General features: G+C 44.3%; 1 protein-coding gene across 1 annotated transcript in view; it reads right to left on the bottom strand.

The window, feature by feature from the left end:
* Positions 1-23,003, bottom strand: part of LOC145405008 (glutamate receptor ionotropic, NMDA 2B-like) — a 215,487-nt gene extending 192,484 nt beyond the window's left edge. Inside the window, exons 1-2 of the mRNA XM_080276508.1 lie at positions 22,900-23,003; positions 5,264-5,419 (exon numbers count right to left, since the gene is read on the bottom strand). Of these exons, the coding sequence (XP_080132634.1) occupies positions 5,264-5,414 (151 nt within the window). The 5' untranslated portion in view covers positions 5,415-5,419; positions 22,900-23,003. The remainder of the gene's footprint in view (positions 1-5,263; positions 5,420-22,899) is intronic.
* Between the last annotated feature and the right edge of the window lie 527 nt (positions 23,004-23,530).

Genomic DNA, 23,530 nt, shown 5'->3' with positions numbered 1-23,530 from the left:
TCACCCATAATCCACAATCGCCAGTAACAGCACTGTTCAAAAATAAGGTATACTAAGCGGGGGTTAAAAGGACGTAAACTCAGGGTGGGTCAAAAGTTGTTTACACTGATGACGTCACCGATGTACACAAAAGTTTCCAGTGGTAATTTGACAAGAGTGGGGAAAAAGTTGTTGTTTGTTTGGCATAATGGGGAGGGGAGGGGAGGGGAAGGGAGAGAAAAAGAGGGGTGTGGGAGAGGGAGGAGGAAGGGGACGGGAGGGGAGAGAGGGAGAAAGAGGGGTGTGGGAGAGGGAGAGGGAAAGGAAGGGGAGGGATGAGGGGGGAAAGAGGATCTGGGGAATGAGGAGAAGAGGTAGGGTTTGAGAGAGAGAGAGAGAGAGAGAGAGAGAGAGAGAGAGAGAGAGAGAGAGAAACGAGTAAGAAAAAGAGGGGAATGAAATGGGGGAGAAGCGGAAGAAGGAAGAAGAGTAGAGAAGAAACGGAAGGAAGAGAAGGAAAGACAGGATGGAGAATAGGAAGAGGGGAAGGAGGAAAGAGGGAAATTTTGGAGGGAGGAAAAATGGAGAAGGAACGAGGAGGGGAAGAGAGGAGAGGGGAGAGAGGAAGAAGAAGAGGGGAGAGAGAAGGAAGGGGAGGAGGGAGGTGATGGAAGAGGGGCGGGAGGGTGATTACGTTTGTTTCTGTGTTGTTTGTAGTACGTGTGTTTGTTTTATGTGTTTGTTGTGTGATCTGTTTCTGCGGCAAGGATTCGGTGTGTGTTTGGTGTGTTTGTCCTAGGTGTTTGTTCTATTTGTTGGGGTCTGATTTATTTGTTTGGATGTGATTTTTGTTGTTGTATTAGTTACTGTGTTTGTTTTGCGTACTGGTGTGTGTGTGTGTGTGTGTGTGTGTGTGTGTGTGTGTGTGTGTGTGTGTGTGTGTGTGTGTGTGTGTGTGTGTGTGTGTGTGTGTCTGTGTGTGTTTTATTTTGTAGTCTATATGTCTCAATATTACGTGTTTGTTTTTTTGTTTTGTTTGTTTAAGCTTTCCATCTGTTTGCTTTTTCCTTGTTTAGTGGATCTCTTTACACACTAGGCACCTTAATTCGTTTGTCCAGAGCAGGATAAATTGAGGAAAAAACAGACTCTCTCTCTCTCTCTCTCTCTCTCTCTCTCTCTCTCTCTCTCTCTCTCTCTCAGATACAGACAATCATTTACCATATTCCTCTCCTTTACCTCCCTCCCTCCCCCTCCTCTCTCCTTCCCCCCCCCTCTCTCTCTCTCTCTCTCTCTCTCTCTCTCCTAGTCTCCCTTCTACTACCATAACTCACCAAGTATTTTCCTCTCTCTCTCTCTCTCTCTCTCTCTCTCTCTCTCTCTCTCTCTCTCTCTCTCTCTCTCTCTCTCTCTCTCTCTCTCTCTCTCTCTCAATTCCCCTTCCTTCCCTTCCCTTCCCTTCTCTCTACCTTTCCTAATTCCCTCTACGATATTCTCTCTACCTTTATCTTCCTTTTCTCCTTCCTTCCTCATTATAACCTCTTCCTCCCCCTCCCTCCCTTCCTCCCCCCCTCCCTCCCTCTCCCATTCCCTTTCTTTTCCAATTCATCAATCAGACTATCTTCCCTCCCCCTCCTCCCCTCCCCTCCCTTCCTCTTCTTTCCTCTCTCTCTCTCCTTGCCATTTCTTTTCCCCTCTCCTTCTCTTCTCCCTTCCCTTCTCTTTTTTTTTCCTCCCCATCCTTCTTCCTTTCCCTCTTGCTCCCCTTCTCTCACGTGTTCTCCCCTTTCTCTTCTCTCTTCCCCCTTTCCCTCTCTCTCCGATTATCCCTTCCTCTCTTCCCTTCCCTTTCCTTTCCTTTCTAATTCATCAATGCCGCTGTCTCCCCTCCCCCTCACCCCCTTCTCCTCCCCCTCACCCCCTTCTCCCCTCTCCCTCACCCCCTTCTCCCCTCCCCCTCATCCCCTTCTCCTCTCCCCCTCACCCCCTTCTCCTCTCCCCCTCACCCCCTTCTTCTCTCCCCCTAGGCCCGTTCTCCCCTCCCCCTCACCTCCTTCTCCTCTCCTCCTCACCCCTTTCTCCTCTCCCCCTTACCCCTCTCTCCTCTCCCCCTCACCTCCTTCTCCCCTCCCCCTCACCCTATTCTCCCCTCCTCCACCCCCTCCTCTCTTCAATGCCTCAGTCCTTCCACTCATTCCTCCTCCCCTCCTTCTTCTTCTCTTCCCTTCCTCTCATAATTCATCTTCCTCAACAGTACTCTCTCTCTCTCTCTCTCTCTCCATTTCTCTCTCTCTCCCAGTTCACTAATCACCATATCTCCTCCCTTTCCCCTCCCTCTTTCCTCCCCCTCCCCTTTCCCTCTCCCCCTCCCCTCATCCTCCCTTCAACCTCCATCTCCCAACTCACAAACATCCCCCTCTCTCTCTCTCTTTCCCCTTCCCCTCTCCCCCCCTTCCCTTCTATTCTCTTCTTTTAACTCTCTCTCTCTCTCTCTCTCTCTCTCTCTCTACCTCTACCTCTTCACCCCCCCTACCAGCTCTCTCCCCTCCCCCTTCCTCCCTCTCTCATTTCCATTCCTTTAACTAACCAACCTTTCTCCCAATTCTCTCTCTTTTTCTCTCTCCCTCCCCTCCCTTCCCTACCAGTTCAGACTCCTCTTTCTCTCTCTCTCTCTCTCTCTCCCTCTCCGATTTCTCCCCTCCCCCTTCATCCACTCTAACACCTACACCTCCCCTCCCCTTCCTCTCCCCTCTTCTTTCATCAATCACCCCCTCCCCTCACTTCCATTCATTCTCTCCCTCCATCCTTCTCCTTCCATCCCTTCAACCTCCTCTTTCTCTCCCCTCTCCTTCCCCTCTTTCTCTCCTTCTTCCATCCCCTCTCTTCTCCTTCCCCTCTTTTTCTCTCCTATCCTTCCCCTCTTTTTCTCTCCTATCCTTCCCCTCTTTTTCTCTCCTATCCTTCCCCTCTTTCTCTCCCCTCTCCTTCCCCTCTTTCTCTCCCCTCCCTCTCCACTCGTCTAACTTAAAAATCTCTCTACCCTCCCTTTTACCCTCCTCCCTTTATCTCTTGCCTCCCCTTGTCTCCCTCTGCCCCATTTCCTCCATTTCCCTCCCTTCCCCTCCCCCAGCCCTCCAATCTCTTCACCTCCCCTCCTCTCCCCTCCCCACCAATCCCTCCACCTCCCCTCCTCTCCCCTTCAATCCCACCCCACCCCACCCCACCCCATCCCATCCCCTTCCCTCCCTTCCTTCCTCCTCCCCTCCTCTCCCTCCCCTCCCAATCCCTTGCAGTTATTCCTGATGGTCGTTCTGTCTTCTGGGATCCATTTATTATCCTCTCTCTCTCTCTCTCTCTCTCTCTCTCTCTCTCTCTCTCTCTCTCTATCCATATATATACAGTATATCTATATACCTCTACATTATAAATTTGTTTCACACACACACACACCAAAAACACTCTCTCTCTCTCTCTCTCTCTCTCTCTCTCTCTCTCATGTGCACCCCTTGCCTCTAGAGCTTCCTTAATTGGGGAGAGGGACAGCAGTGAGAGAGAGAGAGAGAGAGAGAGAGAGAGAGAGAGAGAGAGAGAGAGAGAGAGAGGAGGGGAGGAAAGACGACGTAGGAGGAGAGGAGGAGAGAAAATGTAATCCCACACCAGCGACTGAAATATCAGAAATCACATTTTTTTAATAAACCGGAAGTAGTGAAACGTGGCTGGGAATTTCCGTAGACTTTTCCAAACTTTGCCGAGAATTTTACCGCTGTTCGGCTAATCTCTTCGTTTTGTTGTTGTTGTTGTTTTTTGTTTTCCTGGCCAAATTTTTACGTTTATTCAGTTTATTCCAAAATTATTTAGTGGTTGTATCTATCCTTTTGCTCAACTGCATCTATTTTTTTTCTTCTATCCACGTCTCTCTCTCCTGACTGGTGGGTGAAAGGGTTAATTTTTATAAGGTGTAATAATATCATCAAAGTTAAATTCCTAACTACCTGACTACTCTGTTCTCAATCTATCTATCGTCACGCCATCTATCTATCTCTATTCTCTTGTACACGGTAATAACAAACACGTCAAATATTATTCACACACACACACACACACACACACACACACACACACACACACACACACACACATCTCTGACCCTCTCAACCACCAATCTATCTCCAATCTATCGTGTTCTCTCTCCTTATCTGTATCTACTCGCACGTGGAAAAAAGATTACATGAAAAATAATGACAATGTTCATATAAACGATATTACATAAAAAAAAAAAACACCATCCATACACCCATCGCTCTCAGTGTTCCCCTTCTTCTTACTTCTATCCCATACTATCCATCCCCTCTACCACCTTTTCCTTCCCTCCTCTTTCTCTCCCCCTTCTCTTTCATCAATCACTCCCCTCCCTTCCTATTCATTTCTCTTCCTCTATCCTTCTCCTTCAGTCTCTCTCTCTCTCTCTCTCTCTCTCTCTAAGGGTAAAATCCACATTGAATTTAAAATATAAGAAAATAACAAAGATCCTATCCATCTCTCTAGCCCCCTCATCTATCTGTCTTCCTCCTTTTATCTATCCTCCATCCTTCCTTCTGTCCATACCTGGAAGTGGAGGAAGGGTTGAGGTGAAGGATGGCAGCCCATCTAATCCTTATCGTTATCAGGGCTGTTAACGATAAGGTACAAGTGAATCCATCCTCTCTCTATCCTTCCTCCTATCCCTCTATCTGTTCACTTGCATCTATCATATCAGGTGGAGAATGGACAGGTATGCTAATTAAGAGGGAGTTTCACCTGTGTCGAGTAATGTTTTGGCTGTGTGTGTGTGTGTGTGTGTGTGTGTGTGTGTGTGTGTGTGTGTGTGTGTGTGTGTGTGTGTGTGTGTGTGTGTGTGTGTGCGCGTGTGCGTGTGTGTGCGCGCGCGCGCCCACATTCGGCCCTCTTGGATTTCGACGTGCTATATATCAAAAGACGCAGAACAAACTGAGAACAACGGAGTATATTACATTCGTTTGTGCCCTATTTTCGCCATACATTGGGAACCCTCCACAGATCATACCGCTGGGTGGAATGAGCTGAAATTTCACATGAACATTTTTGGCATGTCAGAGCAGGTGCAGGTCAAGTTTGGTGGAAGTGAACATACATGAAAACTATTTGTGAGTTAAAATAGAAGTCGAAGCAAGAAAGCCATCGGTAGAAGCAGGCGATGAGTGGCCGATAAGCGCTGGTATCTACCTATCTATCCATGTATCTATCTGTCCATCAATTCCTGCGTACTCACATGTGGGCGACGGGTTGATGTCCATGCTGATAGTGCTGTTGGCCAGGATGTAGGTCTTCATAAACTCCAGGTTAAGCTTGGAGAGGGAGGCCACCGCGTCGTTGATCGCCTTCTGGTACACGCGCTTCCGGAACGTCGTGCGTGGGTACATGATGCCTGGGGGAGAGAGTGAGAGAGTGAGAGAGATAATTAGAGAGAGTGAGATATTAGAGAGAGTGAAAAATCCAGAATGAGAGGGCTGAGTTACACAATGAGGAGAAATAAAGACACACAGGGACACACACCTCTGAATGAAAGTGGTACAGACAAGGCACAAAAGACTGACAGATATAATAGATAAACTGTCTGGATAGAGGTCACGGTGTCGCATTTGACCTTATTACACAAGTGCTTCCGAGCCCGAGAGAGGCTACATTATGCCTGAGGGAGAGAGAGTGAGAAAATTAAAGCGAGTGAGGAAATGATAAAAATGTAGGAAGCCACATACACAAGGGGCTCAAGAAAAATGCATGAGAGAGAGAGAGAGAGAGAGAGAGAGAGAGAGAGAGAGAGAGAGAGAGAGAGAGAGAGAGTAAATGACAGACAGAAGAGATAGCAAATAGATACACATTATGATCGATAGATATATAGATTAATTAGAGTAAGGCAAACAGATATATGAATTTCGCTAATAGACTCGTATCAATTATTTGTTTGGGGGAGAAATTATTTGAGGTCTGTCACCTGAGTTACCTGTAATGTCCATGTTCTCTATCTACCTCTATATCTATCAATTTATCTACCTACCGACCTAACTACCTACTCATCCACCTATCTATCTATCTACGTATCAATTTATCTACCTGCCGACATAACTACCTTCTCAACCACCTATCTATCTATCTAGCTGTATCTATCTATCTATCTATCTGTGTCAACTTATTAATATTCCTATCTATCTATACACCTATACGATTATCTCCTCTAAATCAGTGTCTATCTATCTATCTATCTATTCATCTATCTATCAACCAGCTTTCCTCCTATCCTTGTACCTCTTCCTTTCTCTCCATTTCCTCTTTCCCCCTCCCTTCCTCTTTCCTCCATCCCTTGTTCTTCTCCCTTCCCCTTTTTTTTCCCTCCCTCATACCATCTACTCTCTCTCTCTCTCTCTCTCTCTCTCTCTTCCATTCTATACCCTTTCTTTTTCCTCCCTTCCTTCCTTCCACCACCCCTACCCAGTTCCCTCCCATCCCATATTTTTTCCTCTCTCTCTCTCTCTCTCTCTCTCTCTCTCTCTCTCTCTCTCTCTCTCTCTCTCGCTCCATCCTCAACCATTAGAACTTAAGCTAACAAGGAATTATGGCGGGGGGGGGGGAAGAAAAGGTAGGGAAGGTGGGAAGAAGGGCAAGAGGGATAAAGGGTACGAGGGAGGGAGGGAGGGAGAAGAAAATGTGAAGGAGGAAGAACCGAAGGAGTGGGTGTGAAGGCGGGAGGGAGAAGAAAAGGTGGAGGAGGAGGGAAGGATTGGGGAGTGAAGGAGCGAAGGAGGAAAGCAAAAAGAGTATGGGGGAAAGGAGATGAGGGAGTGAAGGAAGGAAGGAAGCAAGCAAGGGAGGACGGAAAAAGGAGGAAAGAAGGAAGGAGGGAAGGAAGAATGAAGGGAAGTAGGGAGAGGAGAAAGATGGGTAAAATGAAAGAAGGAAGGAGGAAAGGAAACAGAAGTATAGGAATGAAGAATGGCGAAAAAAAGAAAAAAAAAAGAATTAAACGAATGAAGAAGAAATACCGAAAAAAAACGAAACAAAAAAACAAGCAAAAAAAATAACAAGACAAAAAAACAAAGCAAGAAAAATATCAAGAAAACAAAACAAATAAAAAAAAACACGATGCAAGAAAAATGTTAAAATTCTGGTGGTAAAATGAAGGAAGGAAAGAGAAGGGTTAATGAAGCACTGAAGGAAATGAAGGAAAAGAATGAAGGGAGGAGGGAAGGAAGGATGCAAGAGTTGTGAGAGGAATGGCATTTGATAGTTTAATGGGAGGCCTCAAGTCGGGAGGGAGGGAGGGAGGGAGGGAGGGAGGAAGGAAGGAAGGAAGGAAGGAAGGAAGGAAGGAAGGGAGGGAGGGAGGGAGAAAAGTAAGGGAGGAGGAGAGAGACGAGCGAAGAAAAAAGGAGAGACGAAGGGGAGAAAGAAAAATGGGAAAGGAAAGTGACGAGGGACGAAAGGGAGGGAGGAAGGAGGGAGGCAGGGAGGGGATAGAGAAGGAGGGGGAGAGGGAAGGAAACAGGGAAGGAAAGGTGGGAAAAACAGGCATAAACATTTGGTCTGATAAGGAGGGAGGGAAGGAAGGACAGGGAAGGAAGGAAAAGAGAAGGAATGAGGAAGGGAAGGAAGGAGAGAGAGACGTGAGAGGTGAGTAAGGAAAAGATAAGAAACAGGGAGGAAAATTTAGTACGTGAAAGGGGAGAGAGAGAGAGAGAGAGAGAGAGAGAGAGAGGACAGAAGGGAAGGACGGTAGCAAAGAAGTGGAGGGAGGGAGGAATGCAAGAAGGACGGAAGGAAGGAAGGAAAGGGGGAAGGAAGAAAGGAAGGAGAGAACGAAGGAAGGAAGGAAGGGAGGGAGGGAGGGAAGGAAGAATGAATGAATGAAGGCAGGAGGGAAGGAAGAAGGAAAGATGAATGGAAGGTAGGAAGGGAGGCAGGAAGGAATAAATGGAAGCAAGAGAGACAGACAGAGACAGACTGGGAAAAAAACAGCACTTGAAGATAGCCGAGATTGCTTCATTTCTCTCTCTCTCTCTCTCTCTCTCTCTCTCTCTCTCTCTCCAATACATTAGGTGGTGATTTATAACAAGTGCGTTCTCTCCCCACCCTTACTATGCATCATGTGTGTGTGTGTGTGTGTGTGTGTGTGTGTGTGTGTGTGTGTGTGTGTGTGTGTGTGTGTGTGTGTGTGTGTGTGTGTGTGTAGGGTAAATATAAGGCCAGCAAACCAAGAAGGCTCTCCCCCGCCCACCAAACCCCCCCCCAATCGATGCCGGCAGGAAAAAAGTAAGACGGACCACCAAGCATTATAGTAAAACAGCCATGGAAATTTTATAGGAAAGAGTGAAAATAAAAAATATAAATATATATTCTATACTAACTTAATCTACAAGGAAAGGTATAGTGCATTATTTGTGTTGTATTTTGTGTTGTGTTGTATTTTGTGTTGTGTGTCGTTATTTCAGGTGTATGTGTTGTTTGTGAGTTGTGTGTGTGTTGGTAGAGTGTTGGTGTAGACAGGGGTGTTTTAGTGTGTATACAGCGGCCTTCACTCGATGGCACTGCTATATCCGGCGGGGGGGAGCTGGCCGGATATACGCACACCCCTCACCCTCACCCCCACCCTCAGCCCTCATCCTCACCCCTCACCCTCATACCCCACCCTCACCCTCACCCTCAGCCCTCACCCTTCCCTTACCCTCACTCTCATACCCCACCCTCACCCTCATTCCCACCCTCACCCTCACCCTGACCACCAACCCCCCTCCCTCACCCTCACCCTCATTCCCACCCTCACCCTCACCCTGACCGTCACTCCCCTCCCTCACCCTCACCCCCAGTGGACGATGGGGGGCGGGGAGGTTAGTTGCGATAAAAAATAGACTGTGCTCCTCTGGATAGATGGATGAATGAATAGACAGATAGATAGATGAATAGACAGATATAGAAGAATAGATAGGTATATAGATAGACGTAGATACAGACAGATATAAAGACAGATGCAAAGAGATATACAAACAGACTAATGGATAACTAGATAAAGAGACAGATAGACAGATACGCATAAACAGATAGATAAAGATATAAACAGACAGAAAAATAGTGTTGATGCATACATACATACTACATACATACATACATACATACACATAGGCCTATATATACATACATCCATACATATATATAATCATGTGTAGACAAATGAGACTGACTGATTGATGGGTATAGGTAGATTTACAGACAGACAGATACACAGACAGAGATAGATATACAGACAGATAGATAGATAATCCAGCTCGAAAGTGTAATGCCAGCAGGGAGGAGAAAACCACAGCATTCACTCCTACTCAGTCTCTCTAGAACCGTCACCAGGCACTACAACCAAACAACCACCCACAACCAGCCTAAGATTACTGCTTCACGGTTTACCCCTCTTGTGAGTTGTATTACGAGTTGTATTTTGGGTTGTATTTTGTTGTCTATTTTATTTTGAGCTGCGAGGTGTATATCGGGTTGTATTCTGAGTTGCATTTTATTTTGTGAGTTGTATTTTGAGTTGTGAGTTGTATTTTATTTCGTGTATTGTATTTTGAGCTGTGAGTTGTTTTTCGAGTTGTAGTTTATGAGTTGTATTTTGTGCTGTGTATTGTACTCTGCGTTGTGAGTTGTATTTCAATTTGTTATAGATGGAGAATTACACCATATTATAAACCACGTCCTTTAAATCAACTCTATCTCATTCCTATCTCTCACTCTCCTCAATACTCACATCACCAATTCTCCTTAGCTATCATCTCTCTCTCTCTCTCTCTCTCTCTCTCTCTCTCTCTCTCTCTCTCTCTCTCTTATCTGTGTGTCTAATCAGTTTTTATCACCCACTCCCTCCTACTATCTTAATTTACACACCCTAGTTACCCCTTTATATTATACTGCTTCCACTTCTGCATCTATTACAACGTCCTCTTTTATTTTTTATCTTTATTAAGCTTATCTAATACGACATATAAACCTGACACACTTCATACTCACTCTCTCCTCCCTTTCCATGTCCCTAGCATCCACACACCACGGTCTGCTCACTAAGCCTTCGTTCGTTTTATCAAGCGAAGAAACAAAGGCTGAGTCTGCTAAAAATATCGGTTCTTAATTTCGGCTCAACAGGCAATGATCTCAGCTTACACACGCTCCTGAACGACCCTAATTGTGTGTGTGTGTGTGTGTGTGTGTGTGTGTGTGTGTGTGTGTGTGTGTGTGTGTGTGTGTGTGTGTGTGTGAGAGAGAGAGAGAGAGAGAGAGAGAGAGAGAAAATGTATGTATGTATGTATGAATGAGTGTCCTGCGCCCCCTCCCCCCTGTCCCCCCTGTAGCACGTCATATTCCATTGCAATTAATTGGTGTAGAGCAGAATAGCGCCACTAATAAATGAAATATAAGCCTGTAATGTCGCACTCCCCTCCCCCTCCTCCTCATCAGCATCACTATTCACTCCCCCCATCTCCCCCTTCTTCCCCCCTCTCCTCTCCCCTCCTCTCTCTCTCTCTCTCTCTTACCCAGCCCCATCCTCCTATCCCCTCTCCATCGTTCCCTCCTTCCCTTCCATATCCCCTACCCATTCACCTTCCCACTCCTTCCTTTCCCCTTTTCCTTCCCCTCCAGCCCTTTCCCCCTATTCCTTCTATTTTTCTCGTGTGTGTGTGTGTCTCTCTCTCCTCTCTTCTCCTATCTCTTCCACTTCTCCTATCCCCTCTTCCCTCCTCTATTCCACTTCTCCGTCCCTTCCCCTTCCTTCCTCCCTTTCTCCTACTCCTCCTTCTTCTCTCTCCCCTAATCCTACTTCCTCTCCCCATTCCCCTTCCCTTTTTCTCCCTTCTCCCTCTCCTTCCCCCTTCCTCTCCTCCCCTTTTCCTGTTCTCTTTTCAACCTCTCTCTCCTTCCCTCGCCTTCCTTCCCCTTTCTCTCTCCTTCCCCACCTCCCTCCCCCTTCTCCTCCTTCCTTCCCCTCCCTCACCTGTCACCACAGCACAACCCTGACGTGACAGCCAGCCTCCGTAACGTAACCCGGATAGAATTTACACATAGGGTTTTCTCGATAATGCAACTCGTGTTTATTTCCTGCTAGGTGCTAATCCCAAATGGCGGCCAGATTTATGGATTATTTTGCCTATTCTCTCTATCATGACCCTTATTTATAACACGGATTTAATGTAAGTGATATTTCAGGGTTGTTTATAATTTACTTGATGTTGTAGTTGCTGATATAAGGCAACCAGTGTTTTCCTTTCGTATGTGTGTTGTTATGTGTTGCTAATATGTGTTGCTGATGTGGTGTGGTGTGGCGTGGTGCAGGGTGAGAGGAACAGGGATGATGGTGGTATGGTGGTGGTGTGGTGGTGGTGGTATGGTGGTGGTGTGGTGTAGTGGTGGTGGAGGTATGGTGGTGGTGGTGTGGTGTAGTGGTGGTGGTGGTATACCTACTGTTGTGGTGGTGGTGGTGTGGTGGTGGTATGGTGGTATAGTGGTGGCGGTAGTGTTATGATGGTGGTATAGTGGTGATGTGGTGGTGGTGGTGTGGTGGTGGTATAGTGGTGGTGTTATGCCTCCTACATCACGCCTCAACAACACGTCAGGCGAGGCTCAGAATGGCTTCAGGTTCACTTGATGATGGATTTCACCCTGACAGTGGCCGGGAATACATACACCACACACACACACACACACACACACACACACACACACACACTGTGTGTGTGTGTGTGTGTGTGTGTGTGTGTGTGTGTGTGTGTGTGTGTGTGTGTGTGTGTGTGTGTGTGTGTGTGTGTGTGTGTGTGTGTGTGTGTGTGTGTTCGAGCAACTGTCTTCGTAAAGAACAACAGACATGATTATGCCAGAGAATTATAGGCAAAATAAATCACTAAAGAAAAGATGCAATAACAATGAATGACACACCTGAGAATGTTCAGGTATAATATCTATATACCATACAGTACACCGAAGCTTTTTCCCACAAGGGGAGTAACCGAGACAGGACGTCACACCAAAATACTCATCCACACACACACATTTACTCGCATATTAGCCTCTACGGGGAGAAGGGACCGCTCCTCACCGCACCACACCGCACGAGGGTCAACTGCGCAGCGCAATCCAGCGACATTCGAGGCAGGGCCCGACGGCACAGCTGGTTTACCCCTGCCACATCATAATGGACCAATCCCCTTCCCCGCACCTTACCCTATCAACTGATCAGGTACAAAAGGCAAAATAAATCACTACGGAACAGGTACCACGGTATCTACGCTCCCTAGAATACGTGCATATAGGTTTGGATGGGTTGTATGTTGATGAGAGCGCCATAATGAAGTGTTGTGGCGTTATGGCGTAGTGGGTATTATTTGTAAAATTTAATGAGGGTAATACTTAATGGTAATGATGGTGAGTGATGGATGGTACGGCAATTCAGTGGGTTAATGGGGTATTAGGTGTCATTACTGTTGTTTTTATTATTATTAATTATTATTATTATTATTATTATTATTAATTATTATTATTATTATTACTGCTGCTGTTGTTGTTGCTGCTGCTGCTGCTATTATTAGTAGTAGTAGTGGCAGTAGTTGTAGTAGTAGTAGTAATAGCAGCAGCAGTAGTAGTGGTGGTGGTGGTGGTGGTGGCGTTATTAGCACCAGCAAAATCATCATCAATACTAGACGCCCCCCCAACTAGGGAATCACACCAGCCGCGAGCCAAGACATATTTACCGCGGCTCAGAATACGACCTTGACCTTGACCTACTTTCACCAATTTCGAACCAGTAGGAGATTTTCAACCCTACTACACACCTTTAAAATTTTGTGATGGTACCTTGAGCGGTTGCGAAGTTATTGTGCTAACAGATACGCACACAGACAGACAGACAGACAGACAAAGTGAAAACAATACCAGCTTCACTATCGCGGCCGGTAATTAATTCCATTCCTATTTAATCATTACTATCACTATCCTGTTCTTTCCCCACCAACAGTCACTACCCTCATCATCATCATCATTAATTATACTCATTAACATCACTATTCTCTTAATTATCACAAACCAGTCTCTTTAGGCCTTTAATTAACTCCACCAACGGCTGTACGTCAACACACACACACACACACACACACACACACACACACACACACACACGGACAGACAGACATGATCACACACACACACACACACACACACACAGTAATGAAAACAGAGGCCTCATTATGTATACAATACTCCCAAATTATTCACTTATTCAGTAATTTGGCATCTTTATTATTTTTTATTGGTATCGACAGACGGTTTTATTGAGCTGGGGGAGACGTCTCGAAGTAAAGGGGCAAGAATCTCTCTCTCTGTCTTTCTCTCTCTCTCTCTCAAGAACACACACACATTCAGTCATCTCTACCTCCCCCCATCCTCTCTCTCTCTCACACACACACACACACACACACACACACACACACACACACACACTTCTCATTATCTATTCTTTCCAGACTCATACAAAGCACACGATTCATTTTGACTACTTAAAAAAAAAAGTTTAATCATTTTTTTCAAACTAATCACAATACATAATTAGATTTCAAAATGTACAAAATCTATTAAAACTCTAAAGGCCTGATTTTGCATATATAAAAAATTAACCAGAAAAAAACACATTCTAATCAAGCATACTTTACAAAATTACGGAAAAACACGTGATTAACTTTCCATATTAAAAAAAAATGATAATAAAAACACTAGGGCCTAATCACGCATACTTTCCAAAATCATATTAACCAGGTAATTAACTTGAGACAATTAAGAAACATAAAAAACATAATCTCATTAATTACTCACACACACACACACACACACACACACACACACAAACCCCACCCAGCCCCACACACACACACACACACACACACAAACCCCACCCAGCCCCCCCCACACACACACAAAAACACACACAAACCCACCCCACACACATACAAACCCACCCACCCCCACCACACACACAACCTCCCCAAATACACACAATTCATCCAAACCTTCCGATTACACACACAAAAAAAAAATAATAATAATAAAAAAAACATTGGTCATCCCTACATTCCAAAAAAACGCATTAAACAAACATGAAAAAATTTTGCAGTCTCAAAAAAAGAAAAAACGTGATTAATCCTGTGTAATTTTCAAAGTCACGTAGAAGCTCATTATTAAGTCTGTTTATCTTCCTACACACACACACACACACACACACACACACACACACACACACACCAATTCTAAACACAAAGTCAAATAACGTCTCTAAAATTGTCCCATGCCATCCCTCCCAATCTCTCTCTCTCTCTCTCTCTCTCTCTCTCTCTCTCTCTGTCTCTCTCTCTCTCTCAAACACGCAATCACAAGCATAAACAAACTCAAGACTAATTACTTTCCCTTAATGACCCCATCTCTTCTTTATACCCTTTCACCCCCAAGACATTTATTACATTTATTTTTTCCTTTATTCTTGCTATTATCAGACCAATTTATTTCAAGCCCCTCGTTGTGAAGGGGTTAATGAAGGCTGTCTCTAACCCCTCCTGTTTAGATAGCCTCTGAAAGGAATCGTCTGGAGATAGGACGATTTATGGCCAAGGACGACACTGAGTTGAAAGATAAATAAATAAATAAACAATCGGATAATTTTCTGGTCATTATAATTATAGAGAAAAACAATCTAAGTATGTTTAAAAAGTGCTCTCTCTCTCTCTCTCTCTCTCTCTCTCACACACACACACACACACACACACACAGACCTCTTTTTTACCTTGGCTTAATGAACTAATACCTCCTTTCCACCCTTTCAGCCCGAGGACGTCTTTTATTTTCTTTTTTCTTTTTTTTTTAATTTTCCTGACGGCCTGACAACTTCCTCCAATTTCCAGAGTGGAGGAGAGATGGGTGGAAATTGTGACTACTCCCTCCGCTATCTCCCATCGACTCAAAAAAGACAGAAAATCGCATGGAAGCAGCAAGAACAAATATATCCAGGTAAATAAGTAAACAAGTAAATACATAGTTAAGTGAACAGGTAATTAAATAGGCAAACAAGTATATAAATAAACAAGTAAACAGGTTGTATAGGCAAATAAATGGGTAAAGTAATTCAATAAGTAAGTAAATAAGACGTCCTCCCAATAAAAAAATATATACAGTATACGAGGTCCTGAAGTCCTCCATTACCTGTATAAATCTGCCAGGCGGAAGTCAAAATTAACCCCCCCCAAAAAAAACGGATCTCTTTGGGAAGATTTAATTACAATCACCAAAAAAAAAAAAAAAAAAAAAAAAAAAGTCTCTATTTATCCAGGCTTAATGAACTGGTCTCTTCTTTAAACCCTCTCAGCCCCAGGACGCATTTTATCATTTTTATTTCTTATTTATTTATTTTATTGTTCACCGGGAAGGAAATTAATGAAGACGATTTCTTGACCCTTCAGTATGAGATGCGTCACCCGAAAGATAAATAAAATCGTCTGGAGGCAGCGAGAATAAACCCCACACAAATATGCCATCTCAGGAAAGTTTAAGAAGTCTCACAAGAAAGTTTAAGAAGTCTCACAAGAAAGTTTAAGAAGCCTCACAAGAAAGTTTAAGAAGTCTCACAAGAAAGTTTAAGTCTCACAAGAAAGTTTAAGAAGTCTCACAAGAAAGTTTAAGAAGTCTCACAAGAAAGTTTAAGTCTCACAAGAAAGTTTAAGAAGTCTCACAAGAAAGTTTAAGAAGTCTCACAAGAAAGTTTAAGAAGCCTCACAAGAAAGTTTAAGACGTCTCCTTTAAAGATGAGTAAAAGCGTCTGGAGGTAGCGAGAATCACCCCCACCCAAGACATAACAAAAAGGGATTAAGACGCAAACTCAAATGATGGGTAAAATCGTCCAGAGGCAAGTAGTAGTAGTAGTAGTAGTAATAATAATAATAATAATAATAATAATAATAATAATAAAACAGGACTGGGAGGGTTAAAACGGAAGAGTCCTAATCACTCCTAAACATCTCTGAAAAATCGGTCTTCCCTTAATGAGAGAGAGAGAGAGAGAGAGAGAGAGAGAGAGAGTGTGTGTGTGTGTGTGTGTGTGTGTGTGTGTGTGTGCTTGTTTTAAAAAAAAAATCCAACAAATAATGCGAAGTATTTACGTTGCCCTAATGAGCTAAACTCTTCTTTATACCCTCCCTACGCCCACACCTACACCCACACACCCCCACACCCACACCTGCCCCACCCACATCCCTATCCACCCCCACACACCCTATACCTACACTCAATCACATCCCTATCCACCCCCACACACCCTATACCCACACCCACCCATATCCCCATCCACACTCACACATCCCCCACCCACACCCACACCCACATCCCCCAACACACCCAAACACCCACACCCATCTTGTTACCTTCACACTCACCCACGTCAAACGAAATTATACGACACTTGGAAATATGAAGCTTCAACGATGTATTGTGAAACGTAGGCAAGACAACATGAAACAGGGGTGACCGATCTTATGTGAAACTTGAACGATGTGATATGAAAAGTAAGCGAAGTAATGCAATGTGGGTAAACAATCTATCTATCTATTGCCAGAAACCATAATCCCGTAAGGGGTGGCCACTTGACTTTGAGTTATTTGTTTTACGGGGAGGGGTACTAACCCTCCACCAACCCACTTTTTGACACGTAGGGAGCACGTATGGTTTGGTTATATGGTTACCACCCAACGTTGTAAATGGTTTCTTGCCTTAAAGGAAACCATTTGGCTTGTCATTCAATGAAATGTTAAAAAAGAAGGATGATACAGTAATAAACGAAAGCGATGAAATAACTGAACGATGTTATATAAGCTACGTTGTGAAAGACAGAGTGAACGATAAGGGTGAGTGATGTAATATGAATCAGAGAGGAGTAAACGTCGCTATATGACTGAGTGAGCGATGTTATGTGACACAGCAAGGGGTGACCGATGTTATGCGAAACCTGATCGATGTAACGAACGATGTTATTTGAAACACGAGCCTTGAACGATGCCATCTGAAACACGAATAAGTGAGCCTTGAACGATGCCATCTGAAACACGATGAGCGAGCCTTGAACGATGCCATCTGAAACACGAATGAGCCCCGAACGAAACCATCTGAAACAGGAGTGGAGTGTGCGATGTTAGGTGGGGCAGGACAATCCCAAACCATCATAGTGCAATAATTTATGCATGAGGGATCCCAAAACGGCTTACCCTTCCCTATGCCTATTTACACACAAGCCTCTGTTGGTCCTGTTGTTCGCCTCTGTTTACGGGTTCATAGACAACACGGATTTATTCAATTATTTATGCAGCGTAATCTAATTCAGTGACCTGTTTTGCACATCACATCGCCATATTATTATTTCCTTGTTATTTTTATTTATTTATACATTGATTTTGATCTCTGTACTCGAGGTTATACAGGTTTGGATGATAATGATGATGGTCGTGGCGGTGGTAAAGGTTGAGGTTGGTGGTGGTGGTGGTGGTGATTAGGATGATGATAAAGAGGAAGAGGATGATGCTGATCTGGTAGTGGCTATGATGACGGTAATAATGATGATGATAAGATAATGATGGTGGTGGCTATGATGATGGAGATGATGTAAGGAGGAGGAGACTAATGGTGCAGCAGCTATGAGAATGGTGCTGGTGGGGCTATGACGATGGAGATGATGATGATGATGATGATGATAAGGAGGATAATGGTGGTGGCAGTGATATTTCGTTGTGCTTTAGAATCCTGCTGACCTCTTTAATCTTGCTGCTACTAACAATTCTCAACTTCCGGAAAGGCCTCTCGTACCGAAGGGGTTTACTAAGGCTATATCAAACCCCTCCAGTTCCGAAACCTCTCTCCTAGGCTGTATAAAATCGTCTGGAGGCAGCAAGAAGTCTGATTATTTTTCCAGTTAACGTTAGGCGATTTCACTCAGCTGTGTGAGTCGTGGGAACCTAACAAGCAAAATAAATCGCTGACCAGGAGGCATTACGGTCTCATTGGAATACTCGGCACCATGTGGGATCGTTTTATCAGGAAATTGGGGGAAAATGGCGAAAATCGGTGGGGAAAAAGACGAACTTTGGCGAAATCTCATTAACCGCCAAAAACAGTACTTAATGTGAGTCGATTATGGCTGAAATTAGGAGAGAGAGAGAGAGAGAGAGAGAGAGAGAGAGAGAGAGAGAGAGAGATGGGGGAAACTAATTTACGAGATTCAGTTAACGAAAGTGAAGCTCACGACGTCGCTCGGTCATACAATTACACCTGAAGACTAGGACGAAGGATTACGAAATACCACATATGAACGAAAATGACTTACTGTGGCTCGAAATTAGCCGGAAATGAGAAAAAAAAAAATTGAATGGGAGCGCCAGTGAGTGGGAGCAGTGAGCCAGCCAGCTAGCCGCGGAGCCTCAGCCAGTGTCAACAAACATGGCCGTCCAGCTAATTCCGCTATTTTTGCGTCCTATCAGCGCGTGTTTTCAACCAAAGGGGAACCCACTCAGTACGAGGATGTCCTTTTCTTTATTCTTGCTGCCACCTGACGATTTTACTCAGCTTGGGAGTGCCTGTAGTAAATGCTGGGGATAAATGGGCTGAGGAAAAAAAAATCAGTAGAATAAAATCGTTAGATGCTAAAAATAAATAAATAAAAATAGGGTTTCGTCATATGGAAGGGTGAACGCAACGAGAACAGAGCTCATGTCATTTGGTTTTACAATTTTCGTCTGAAACTAGTGGGGCGAAAAAAGTGGGATACTAGCGTCAAGAAGAGGCGTTACCAAATTGTCAAAATCCATGAGCATTCAAGCTCATAATGTTGCTCGATTAGGTCTATATGATTTTAGCCGGGATTCAGGAAGAAGCGCTAGAAAATCATAAAACGAGAATACAGCTCACTTTAGCGCTTGTTTTTGACTATATATATATATATATATATATATATATATATATATATATATATATATATATATATGGGATTAAAAGATGCCACGAAATCTCATACATCAACGTAAATGCGGCTCAAAACAGCTCCAGCTTTGCCGGAAATTAGTGGCCTACCATTGAATGTCCGTGTTATTGAATGACAGCTCTTGGCCAGCTAGCCACGGAGCCTCAGCCAGTGTCAACAAACATGGCCGCCCATCCAATCCCGCTAATTTTGTGCCTTTCCCGCTTTGTTTTCGACCATACAATCTGCTCAGCACGACGACACCATTTCTATTTTATTCTTGCTAATACCAGACGACTGTAAATGACATTGAAACGGTTAGACATAGCCTTCTTAAACCCCTTCAGTACGAACAATGAGTGGGGCTTACCGAAGACGTATATAACTCCTCCACCTCAGTCTTTCCTAAGCTGAATACAATCGTCTGTTTGTTGGTACCATGAATGCAACACAGAACGTCACCTCACTGATGGCGTTAATGTGTATGAAAGAAAAAATAAGTAAGCTGAGGAAGTGTCACATCCCAAGTTTACTAGGATATGGGTCATAATGTTGCTTGATTGTATGACTCAGACATTAATGAAAGAAAAATAGCGAAAATCATAACCCAAAACAATAAACTGCTAAATATAGCGTGATTTTTTTGTTGGGGGGGGGGCCGAAATTAGTAAAGAAAAAAGCGAATATCGGTTATATAAAGTGTTACGAAAATGAGTGAACGAGAAAATGGCTCTGTATGGTTCAATTGTTGCCGGAAATCATCAGTGGAAAATGGCTGAATGTGACTGACGTGAGGCGAGCAGCATGAGGCTACCCACGGAGCCTCACCGAGTCAACAAACATGGCAGTCCGTCCAATTCCCCTATTTTTGCGTCCTTCCTGCATGTTTTCCACCCGACCACCTCTTCAGGATGATTACGGTATGTCTTTCCGGGTAGTCTCGTTATTCCCAAATTATTTTATAAGCTTAGAAGATCCGCCTAGTAACACAGGAGTTAACTAGAAAGAACTCTGAGAACGCATACCTCCGCCAACGGCAATAAAAATTAAGATTTACTGCTGTAATGCCTCTTTCCTACCAGACGAATTCTTTTACGGTCTCACATAATTAATTCTACGGCCATAGTCTACCCTGTTAAACAAATTAAAGAGAGCGCATCCACCAACACCAGTATTTATTTTATTTATTCCTGCATCCTGCTCCAGATCCGCCTCAAAATTTAAGCAAATCTTCCTTGACCCAGTGCCAACCTATACCCACACTTCATTGAAATCCGATAACATTTTATGGTATATATAAAATGACAGACAGACACGAATGACTACACAACCTCCATCCAACTACGCTGACGGAGGTAATAAATGCATATCTTGCCGGGAACAGCCGAAAAACTGAGGAAATATCACCGTAATGAAGTAAGAGCAGTGAGCGCGCTAGCCGCTGAGCCTTACCCAGTGTCAACAAACATGGCCGTCCACCCTATTTCATTCTGCGGCCTTTCTGCTTGTTTTCGCCCCGGGAACATTTTAATTCAAGCTTTTTATTTTTTTTCTGCCTCCAGACTCGTTCACTCAGGTTTGGGGGAGATCTCATGCAGGTAATGGCGGCTGCGTCTAACCACTCCAGCTGGAAAAGCGTCTCATTATTATCAGACCCTGAGGTATACAAAACCGTAGTGAGGCTAAAACAGATATGCCTCCCCGAAGATTAAACGTAAGCTGATTTAGGTAGGCTGGATGTGGTAGGAATTACAACACACACACACACACACACACAGAATCGTAGTGATGGGATAAAAAAAGCGACATCCAGGCATCCTTTATACAGAAATCAAAGAAGAAAACACATTATGGAAGGTAAAAAAGAAAAAAAGAAAAAATGGTGTCCTTGGTTCTACGTGATAGCCCTTTGATTCTACGTGATGGCCCTTTGATTCTACCTGATGGCCCTTTGATTCTACCTGATGGCCCTTTGATTCTACCTGATGACCCTTTGATTCTACCTGATGACCCTTTGATACAACCTGATGGCCCTTTGATACTACCTGGCGGCCCTTTGATTCTACCTGACGGCCCTTTGATTCTACCAGATAGCCCTTTGATTCTACCTGACGGCTCTTTGATTCTACCTGACGGCTCTTTGATTCTACCTGATAGCCCTTTGATTCTACCTGATGGCCCTTTGATTCTACCTGACAGCCCTTTGATTCTACCTGATGATGATGGACGCAGTTTTGTGGCGCGAGGGAGGGAAGGAGGGTGAGGGAGGGAAGGTCGAGGGGATAAAAGAGGAGAGGGAGGGAGGGAAAGAAGGATGAAGGGAGGGAGGGAAAGGAAGGAAGGATGAAAGGAGGAAGGGAGGAAAGGGATGGAATATAGTGAGGGAACGAGAGGGGAAACGAAGGATGGAAAAAGTGAAGGAAGGAGGAAAGGGAAGGAAGATGAGACAGCAAGAGGGAGAATGAGGGATGGAAAGAAGGAAGGAGGAAAGAGGGAGAGGAGATAGAGGGATGGAAGGAGGGAGAGAAAGATGAAGGAAGGAAGAAGGTGATGGGGGAGAAGGAAGGAGCGAGGAGATGGGCAGAGCAAGAAAAGGAGAGATGAGGGAGGGAGGGAAGGAAGGAGGGGGTTGGAGGGAAGGGATGGAAGGATGGTGAAAGGGCAAACGAAAGACGGAGGGAGAGGGAGGGAGGGAAGAGAAGAAAACAGAGGGGAAGGGAAGAAAAAAGCGACGTGAGGAGAGGGAGGGAGGAAAGGAAATTGACGAGGGGACAAACGAGGGAGGGAGGGAGGGTAGAGAAGGAACCGGTAATGAAGGAAGGAGGAGGGAAGAAGGGAAGGAACGGGAGAGACAGGAAAGGGAAGAAAGATTAAAAGAACAATAAGGGGGGGGAGAGAGAGAGAGAGAGAGAGAGAGAGACGAGGGAAAAGAAGGAGGGAGAGCTGACAGGGGGAGAAAAGAGGGAGAGAGGGAGAGTAAGGAAGGTAAAGAGAGTTCTGAGGAAGGGAGTGAGAGGAAGACAAGACGGAAGAGAAAGAGAGAGAAAGAAAGAGAGAGAGAGAGAGGAATGGTGATAGAAGGGGATGGGAGAGAGATAGGGGGGATGGGGAGAGGGAGGAAGGTAGGGATGGAGATGAATGGGAGACATGGAGAGAGATATCTAGGAAAGAGAAGAACAAGAAACGAAAAATGAGAGAGAGAGAGAGAGAGAGAGAGAGAGAGAATAACACACAACCCTTGCTAGATTATTATTATTATGAAAAACTTCCTCTTTAGTTACACACAGCTTTCAAAACAGGAGAGAGAAGGCTGTGCCCCCCCCCCCTCCGACCACCAGCCGTGCAGGGCAGCAATGATAATTAAACCCACACTTTAATGTCGCAGAGAACTTCTGTAAGACCAATACAGTTGGATTTTATATTTAACTACGGACAAGATAATAAATGCAGTATCAGCTATCATTCATTTAAATAATTTTCTGACTGAATGAAGAACATGAAGGGAAGCAAAGGATATTATACATACATACATACATACATAAATATACATATATAAATACAAACACACACACACACACAAAATAAAATATATATATATATATATATATATATATATATATATATATATATATATATATATATATATAGGTGGGAAAAAGAAAATGACAGCGAGGTGATGGTGTATTGATGGAAAGTCATTTACTGGGAGAAAAGGTGATAGAAAGATTGCGGCGAGGAAGAGAGAGAGAGAGAGAGAGAGGTAAACAAGGAAAGCAACATGGAAACAAAAAAGGGAGAAAACTAACCCAATCACCTACCCACAAAAACACACACCCACTCACCTAACGTAATGGTGGTGTCGTCCTCAGCCGCCGCGGAATAAAACACATTCTTGTTCACGGATTGCCTCACGTTGTAGGGGTCAGCAGAGGCGGGGGGAGGGGTCAGCAGGAGCAGGAGGAGCAGGGGAAAGAGGAGGAGGAGGCAGAAGGAAGGGGAAGGGGAAGAGGAAGAGGGGGAGAGCGAGGAATGCGGATGGTGTGGGTATTTTGGAGAGTGTGTGGTTCGGCGTTTGTGCGTTTGCCGTTTTCTTTCGTACTTTTCTCGTTTTGTTCCTGTTTCGTTTTCGTCTTCGCTATCTGTGACTCTTCCTCGTCTTCCTCCTCTTTCACTTCCTACTTCCTTGTCTATCTCATTTCTTTCTCTCTCACTTTCTTTTCCTCCCTTTCCCTCTCTCAACACATCATCTCTTTCTCTTCTGCTTCTTTCTTCTCTTCCTTCCTCCTCTTCTTCCTCTCTTTCTTCTCTGATACTGCTACTTTCCCCATCTTTCTTCGCTTCATTTTTACAAGTTTCTCCCCTTCTTTTTATTTCTTTTCTCTCCTCCATTTCCTCCTCTTGATCTATGTTTCTGTCTCTTCTTTTCGTCTCCTCTCTCTTCTCTCTATCTATATCTCTTTCTCTCTCCATTCT

Source organism: Coenobita brevimanus, chromosome 65 (assembly GCF_032717465.1).
Source record: "Coenobita brevimanus isolate Jiangsu-jjx chromosome 65, ASM3271746v2, whole genome shotgun sequence".
Classification (NCBI taxonomy): domain Eukaryota; kingdom Metazoa; phylum Arthropoda; class Malacostraca; order Decapoda; family Coenobitidae; genus Coenobita; species Coenobita brevimanus.
This window is presented reverse-complemented; position numbering and strand designations above follow the sequence as displayed.